The 8270-nt window shown below is 44.7% G+C and overlaps 1 protein-coding gene across 1 annotated transcript in view; it reads left to right on the top strand.

The window, feature by feature from the left end:
* Positions 1 to 5075, top strand: part of Il12b (interleukin 12B) — a 10693-nt gene extending 5618 nt beyond the window's left edge. The window contains exons 3-6 of the mRNA XM_026789795.1: positions 100 to 217; positions 1926 to 2143; positions 3346 to 3494; positions 4941 to 5075. Coding sequence (XP_026645596.1) covers positions 100 to 217; positions 1926 to 2143; positions 3346 to 3494; positions 4941 to 5075 — 620 coding nt within the window. The remainder of the gene's footprint in view (positions 1 to 99; positions 218 to 1925; positions 2144 to 3345; positions 3495 to 4940) is intronic.
* Positions 5076 to 8270: the final 3195 nt, after the last annotated feature.

The following is an 8270-nucleotide window of genomic DNA, read 5'->3' as shown; positions in this document are numbered from 1 at the left end:
AGAGAGAGAGAGAGAGAGAGAGAGAGAGAGAGAGAGGAGAGAGAGAAAGAGAGAAGCTTGGCGGCTCAATACTGATTTTTTTTTTCTTTTCTGACACAGATCCCAAAAATAAGACCTTCCTGAAATGCGAGGCACCAAATTACTCCGGACGGTTCACCTGTTGGTGGCTGACAGCGATCAGCTCTGACCTGAAGTTCAACGTAAAGAGCAGCAGTAGGTAAGGAACGGAGTCCCTCTGGTTTCTCAACATTTTGCTAGACCTAGCTCACACAGAATCTAAGTACAAACTGTCCATGGCTTATCAGTGAAGGATACAGGGACAGCAAAGTCGATTCTGTATTTTTTTTTTCCACTTTCCCTCAGCTTTAAGCTGTAAGCCGGCCCTCTGAGGATAGTTGTTAGGTGAGTTTGAATTCACTCATGCAAATTGCCTGGCAGCCCTTCATGAAGGCTTACAGCAGCATGGGGAGAAATTAAAGAGAACTCTTAGCCACAAATAACTTGCCAAAACTCTACCGTGTGCCAAAAACAGAAACAAATGCTCTGGGGCCTCGCTCACGGAAACGCTGAAGCAGATTCTAGAAACCTCTGAGACCGTCTGAAATTTTCCTAGAGCTTTTTCAACTTCTCCCTGCCTCCCTCCCTGCTCCGCTATTCTGAAGTCCAGTTTGTCCAGTACACTTGGGCTTTCCCTAAGAAACCGTTTCCCAGAGCTCCCGAGCTGGTGTGTCAGACGGCTCTGCCACTAACGTCAATTATTAGCTGACTCCCTGAGCCACGTGGAGGGTAGTGGAACAAACACCCGGGCTCCACTACTGCTTAAATAAGTAAATTAGGGACTCAGTTCCCCGTCTTCAGTATGAATTTACTATGACTTAAACATAACTAGGAAAAATAATGGTTCAGGGTGACATCAGAGTCCTTGCTGCTCATAGGAAATTTTTCTGAGCTGGGGCCCCTGGGTAGACTCACATACATTGTAAGATGCATACCTGTGGTAGCATGCCAGACCTCTATGTGCTTATAAGAAAAATTATTTTTCTGGCTAGAGAAATTCTTGTACATGTTCATGAAGACACTGGTGCATGGATAAGGGACACTGTGATACTTTGCATAAGCGACAAAGGAATACTCAAATAGAGCAGCTATGTGCATTTATTCAAAAGAATAACCCAACTCATATGTTCTTCATAGAGAACTCCCCACAATTGACTTTCAGAGAGGAAAAAGATGGTTACAAAACATATATATATATTTTTTCTTGTCTTTTTAAAGTCATGCTAAAATAGAAATAAAAACACATATGTACATGTATGTATGTATATGATTATCTTGAATAGTCATTTAAAAGTTCCAGAAAATTGTAAATAATATCTATATCTGGGACTCAGATTTGAGTTAAAATGGGGATAGCAGAGACACGAATGTTTTCTTTATAAACATCTTTGTCATTTTGTTTTGTTTTGTTTTTGTTCTTGCTTTGTTTTATTTTTGAGACAGGGTTTCTCTGTGTAGCTTTGGAGTGTGCCCTGGATCTTTCTCTGCAGACCAGGCTGACCTCAAACTCACAGAGATCTGGCTACCTCTGCCTCCCAAGTGCTGGGATTAAAGACGTGTGCCACTACCACCCGGCTCATCCTTGTCATTTTAATTCTTTATAATTAGTGTTTATTGATCTTATGAATGATAGAGAGAAAATTTAAATTTTTCAATGACGGGGTTTAAACAGGTTCTCTGGCATTAAAACATTTCCAGGTTCATTTAGGCAAGAAATGCAAGTTTTAGACTCTTATAGCTTCCTCTGCTGGAAAAGGCTGGGTTGGTTTTTGAACCCCAGAGGGTAAATCTAACCAGTTCTCAGACGACAGTCACCGGTACTTGCTCTCTGATCTATAACACAGAACGATTTCTGTCTTGCCCATCAGCTCCTCTGATTCCCGAGCAGTAACATGTGGAGCAGCATCTCTGTCTGCAGAGAAGGTCACAGTGAATGAAAGGGACTATAAGAAGTACTCAGTGGCATGCCAGGAGGATGTCACCTGCCCGACTGCCGAGGAGACCTCGCCCATTGAGCTGGTGATGGAGGCGCAGCACAGGGATAAATATGAAAACTACAGCACCAGCTTCTTCATCAGGGACATCAGTGAGTTTTGCATGGGAGCATGTACCTGGGAAGCAAAGACGCTCAGGAAGCAAAGATGCCATGTGCCACATGGTCATGATCCCCTGCAGCCTTTTTTATTCTGCACCTCCTGAAAAGCACGACATAGAAACTCGTGTCTGCATTTTGCAGAGGAGGAGACTGGAAAATCAAGCTGCCTTTCTCCAGATCTCTAATCTCACAGCTCAGACCCTGATTTCCCTCATGCAGCAGGCATTTGGGGACATGTCTAGTCTTCTCCCCAGGTAGAGAGTGATGAATCTGAGAGTCACTGGGTCATCTACCCTGAGGCCACAACTTCCCTACCATCTGCAGTTTGCACAGTTCATCTTTCTCTAGCAATCACATATATGTGTGGAGTTATAAAATCCTTCGGACATCTACTTCTAAATTGACAGACAGAGAGTTTGTCTTTTCTCATTGCCTTTACCACATACTCATGGAATGGTCATCCTGATAAAATGGGATGGAATCAGAGACCTTGATGCAGAATTTGATGCAGAATTTTCAGAAAGTCTATAGGTGGTGGGGTTGGGTGTTGACACAGGGATGGTCTGGGAGGTACCCTCTGAGAAGATGACGTTTGGCAGAGGCCTAAAGCCTCTGTTCATCATATTATTATTACAGTATTATTATTAATAATAATTGTAGTAACAATACTATGAAGGGCATTTGTGAAGTGCCTACCAGGAACAGTGTAGTCATTGTGTGGAATAGAGCTAGGCTTCCTAAACGGGAGCATACTCCATCTCTCCATCAAGAAGAAAGTGCCACCTGAAGATCATGATACTCACTGCATTGTCAGACAGGGGTGGCACCTAGTAGATTATAAGTCTTGGGTCAGCTACATGCTTAGTGCAAAGTGGGGGATCAAGCCCAGAGAGGGTGTCCCTGACTGCAGAGCCCAGATACTAGTCTTTATTAAGCAGAATGACATCAGGGCCTGCCAGTCTTTGCAGTGAAGAAAAGGCTCAAAAACATAGGATGCTGTCCATAACAGTGACTTCCTCACGTGGAAGAAGCATCCTCCACCGCCGTACCTCACAGGTGCTGCCCGGGTGCTCAGAGAAGAGAATGAGCTATAGGGACTCGAAGGTGGAAGGATCAGCCATCCAAGATCAGAAGCCTAAACCCAGGCTCCAAAGTCTGGCAAGATAATAAAGGAGGTTTGTCCTCTTCTGCAGTCAAACCGGACCCGCCCAAGAACCTGCAGGTGAAGCCGCTGAGGAACTCTGAGGTGGAGGTGTCCTGGGAGTATCCTGACTCCTGGAGCACTCCCCACTCCTACTTCTCCCTCAAGTTCTCTGTCCAGCTCCATTGCGGGACAGAAAGGGTAAGGTGGGGGCAGGGACACAGGCGTGGTGGGTGTATCCAGGTCAGATTTATGCAGCCCATGTGGGGCAATGTGAAGATCCTAACAACCAGGCAGGCACTTGCTGCAGGGCTAGACCTGTGCTGAGTACTCTCTCTCTCTCTCTGTGGATCACACACAACCCACACAAAGGCCCAGAGGCGCCTCTTCACTGAGGACAGTGAAGTTCAGAAAGGCTATGACTTGTCCAATTTCACCCAGCTAGAGCAGTGACAGAACCAGGACCCAGTGTCACTCTGCTGGAGGCAAAGGTTGTGACCCAAACCACCCCACTTCCTCCAGGACAGTCAACTGCCAATCCTTAACTATAATTGTCAATGATAAAGAGAGCTGGGTTCCAGGAGCCTAAAATGATTGTTTCAACCAAGTGAATGTAATAAATGCTAGAACATTGGTGCTGTGCCTCACACAATATGGATAATCCCTACTTGTGTAATATAATCACCAAACAAGGTGCCCGCACTTATACAGACTAACATGGTCACTTTCCAGTCCTCTGGCCCTTAATACAGTGATCTCTCGTAAGTTTTTGGAGACAGTTTTATAGAGCCTTTAAAGTCACAAATCAAAGGCTTTTTCCTACATAGCATTTAGAATGTGGTGACGATTCAGCTCAGAGATTCAATCACTCTCTAAAAGTGGGAGCAGAAAAATGAGGTTATCTTGAAACAGATTGTAACTGTTAGCTAAATTTTGCTGAGTTTCAGCCCTGTGTATATGTGTTTAACACTCATATCTTAAATAGGTAATGTTGGGTGTTTTCTACTTGCTAAAAGCTTTCTGAGCACTTTTACATAAATAGTGTATTTACCTGCTTCAATTCTTAGAGGCAGGCCCCATTCATAAATAAGGAGAGGTACAGAGAGCCAAAGACATGTTCCTGAAGCCCCGAAGCTGTTTAGTAGCACTGCCAGAATTTGAAGTCACCAATGTAAGCTGACAGGCACGTGAGGGATGGGGGATGTCATATTTCTGGATAGCCAGAATACAACTAGGGAAGGCTGGTCTCAGTCCCCCCCATGAGCCTCATACTGGAGTCTTTGCCTGTGAACAAACTACTATTCAGAGAGACAGAAGGTGAAGCTTACTAAACAGAAAAGTGAGGCCCCGGGAGATGGGCGAGTCAGTGAAGTGTTTCCTGCTGAAGCATGAAGACCTGGATTCTAACTCCCAGAAATTATGTAAAAGCTGGATGGAATGCCTATAACCCTGGCATGGCACACGTGTGCACACGTGCGCACACTCGCATTTACACATACATGTATTTACAGCTTCTGCCAGCAGGTGGTGCAAGGATAGCGTCCTTAAGACGACAGCGTGTTTGTTTAAGGAGGTTATGTTCTGCAGGAACATGCCAGCCTGCCTTAGATTGCCTAAAGCCCTTACACACTTTCCTCTTCTTTGTAGGAAAATATATCCAGGCTTGTAGACGAGACCTCTATCAAAGTTACATGCCCCGAAGCTACAGAGGTCTGCGTGAGAGCTCAGGATCGCTACTATAATTCATCGTGGAGCAAATGGACATCTGTGATCTACAGTTAGGTGAGCAGGTCCAAAAATCCCAGACACACCTACACATTCAGCCCTCCCGGTGGAGGACAACAGTGGGGATTGGCTTGTGAGAGAGGAGGGGATAGAGTTCCTAGCACAGGGATATCAGGATAGCATTTGTTCATTCCCAGATATTAATTTGATGTGTTTGTTAGTTCAGGCACTGTCCTGGGCCCAGGGATATTACAATAAAGAAAACAGGCTAGGGTCCTATCTTTGTACCGGGAGGGGGGGGGGGCAAGGAAGGCCGGATGCCGAGGAAGCCAGGAATCAGAGTCAGGAGGACCCGGAAGTAGATAAAGTTGGAACATCGTCCTAGGGGCTCTGACTACCACTGAAGAGCTTTTAATAGCCTGAGGCGATGCCCTTTTAAGAAAAATCTCTCGAGAGCCCCTGGCGAGCATGAGACTAACTGAATTCTGAGTCTCATAAGGAAGGACTCGTCCTTCTTGCATGGGAATCCCCAAACCCAATGGCTAGGGAGAAGGCGTGCTGAGCAATGGGAAATACGCTTCTGACTAACACAGACTTACCCACATTTCCTTACAGGGTCTAATCCCAGGATGCAACTTTGGAAGAAAAAAGTGCAAGACGTTAGGAAAAAAAGTTTAAACTCATAATGGAAGAGACCCCTCCCAAAAGCTATTTTCTACTTAGTTGGCTTTTTCCAGTGTTTTAGATTCATAATGACACCTTTGCTATATTTCTACATTTAAATGTCAAATGCCCACTGAGACAACGAGCTAATTTATTAACATAGCGAGCCTTATGTTATTTAAATATTTAAGTAATTTATGTATTTATTAATTTATTTCTGTATTTAACATTTGTATACCAAGATGTATTGAATATTTCATGTTCTCATGGCCTGATCCACAGGGACCAGGCCCTATTATGCAAAGTGTGAATTTATTATTTTGTTCAACACCTTTTCAACCAGTGCACAGGTACCCTGGCTTTTGAGACAACCAATAAGAGCATAATATTCTGACACAAGCAATGTTATGTATTTGTGACCAGTAAAGAAAGACACGGGGGACATTAGGAGACTATGAAGAAGCTATGAAGGAAATTCCGAAGAAATTAGTGCTGGTTCCAACATCAGTGAAGACTTCCTAGCAGTGGCATTGATAAGAAGCCAGGACCACCTGTGCTCCTATTAGACTCTGGGTACCTAAATTTAAAAGATTTTCTAAATCCAGGTTTGGGGCTATAGCTCAGATGGTAGAGTGTTTGCCTAGAATTCATGAAGCCCTGAGTTTGGTCCCCAGCCCTGTATAAACTAAGCATGGAGGTGCATACCTTAATCCTAGCACTAGGGAAATAGAGGTACTTTAGAAAAACCAGACGTTTAGCATCATCCCCATCTACATTACAAGTTCAAGGCCAGCCTAGACTGTATGATATACTACCTCAGGAAGAAGGGAAGGAGAGAGGGGGTAGGGAGAGTTAGCTGGTTACCTCCTTGGCAGTCCCCACCTCCAAAACTCACAAGACACAGAATAGAGACATCCTGGGTGTTTGGAAGAAAAGGGACTCTTGGAATTGGCATATGAGAGGGAACATAAGTATAGTTGTGTCTAGAGGACATAAAATCTGAAGTGCCTCAATAACCTTGCAAATGGATGCAAAGAAAACCATATAGAATCACTGCCTCATCAGCCTGAGTACAGCTATGACCTGACAGGACCCCTCATGCCCCCGAAGGTACTGCAGCTACATAATGACCTAATACCATGCTTCTTGTAGTGATCGCCTTTGTCTATTTATTTATTCACTTATTTATTTATTTATGCCTTGTGAAACCCAACGAATAAAAGCTTTTCTTCGCAACCATGGTTTGCTTCTTTCTCAGCTGACTATGGCGTTTCGTTTCCAAGCCTATTTGGGTACCCTCCACCTTCCCCCTCCTCCCCCCTCTCCTACCACCCCATCGTCTAAGAACTGCTTCTCCTTGAAGTGATTTCATCTCCAATTGTGCAGAATCGCTCGTTCCTTTTATAGTGTCTCCAACATCGGCATCTTGCTGAGCTCAGGGAAGGTCTCTGCAAGCTTCTCAGCAGGAACTCCATGAGGGTGCAACACTGCACTGTGCCCTCTTTAGGGGTTTGCTGCTCCATCATCAATCCTGAAATGATACTCTGATTTCCTCCCTTGTCTTAGTTCGCTTTATATTGCTGTGATAAACCCCCACAATTGGGGAGGAAAGGGTTCATTGTAGCTTAAAGCGTGTAGTCCACTGTGAAGGGAAGTCAGGGTAGGAACTCAAGATAGGAACTAAAGCAGGGGCCATGGAGGAGCACTGATTACTGGCTTGCTCTTTGTGGCTTGCTCAGTTTTTCTTTCTTATACAAGTCAGGACTACCTGCCCTAGGATAGCACTGTTCATAGTAGCCTGGGCCCTTCCACGTCAGCAATCAATGAAGAAGAAAATGACCCTCAGGCTTGCCTATAGGTCAATGTGATGGCGACTTTTTCTTTTTCTAATAATTTCTTTTTTTTCATTCTCCCTCTTCCTTTCCCCTTCCTCCTCTCCCTCCATCTCTTGTTCTCCTTTTTACATCTCAGCCACAGTTTCCCCTCCTTCCTCTCCTCCCAGTCCCACCCCCACCCCCATCCTCTGTCCCCACCCCCAATTCACTCCTCCTCTATTTCTGTTCAGGAAAGAACAGAAGTCCCATAAATATTAACAAAACAAAGACTATCAAGTTGCAGTAAGACTAAGTATCTCCCCACGTTGTAAGTCTGGGCAAAGCCTCCCAATATAAGGAGTAGAGTCCCCAAATTCAGTAAAAGTGTCAGAGGCAGCTCCTGTTCCTACTGTTAGGAGTCCCACAAGAGGACCAAGCTTCTTGTAATGTCGTAGACCCCCTCTGGCTCCTACAGTCATTTCTCCTGCTCTTCTGCAGGAGTCCCTGAACTCTGCCTAATGTTTGGCTGTGGGTCTGCATCTGTTTCCATCAGTTGCTGAATGAAGCCTCTCTGATGACAATTGGGCTAGGTACCAATCTGGTTACAGGAGACAACCTGTTTAGACTATGTATCTACTATTGCTAAAAGTCTTAGCGTCACTCAACCTTGTGGATTTCTAGGAGAATCCATTGCACCAGGCTTTTACCTGACCCTGAAATACACCCCCCTTTCCAGTATTCTTTTTCATGACTCTCTTTACTGCCCCCCAACCTG

This window comes from Microtus ochrogaster, unplaced genomic scaffold (assembly GCF_000317375.1).
Source record: "Microtus ochrogaster isolate Prairie Vole_2 unplaced genomic scaffold, MicOch1.0 UNK30, whole genome shotgun sequence".
NCBI lineage: Eukaryota > Metazoa > Chordata > Mammalia > Rodentia > Cricetidae > Microtus > Microtus ochrogaster.
This window is presented reverse-complemented; position numbering and strand designations above follow the sequence as displayed.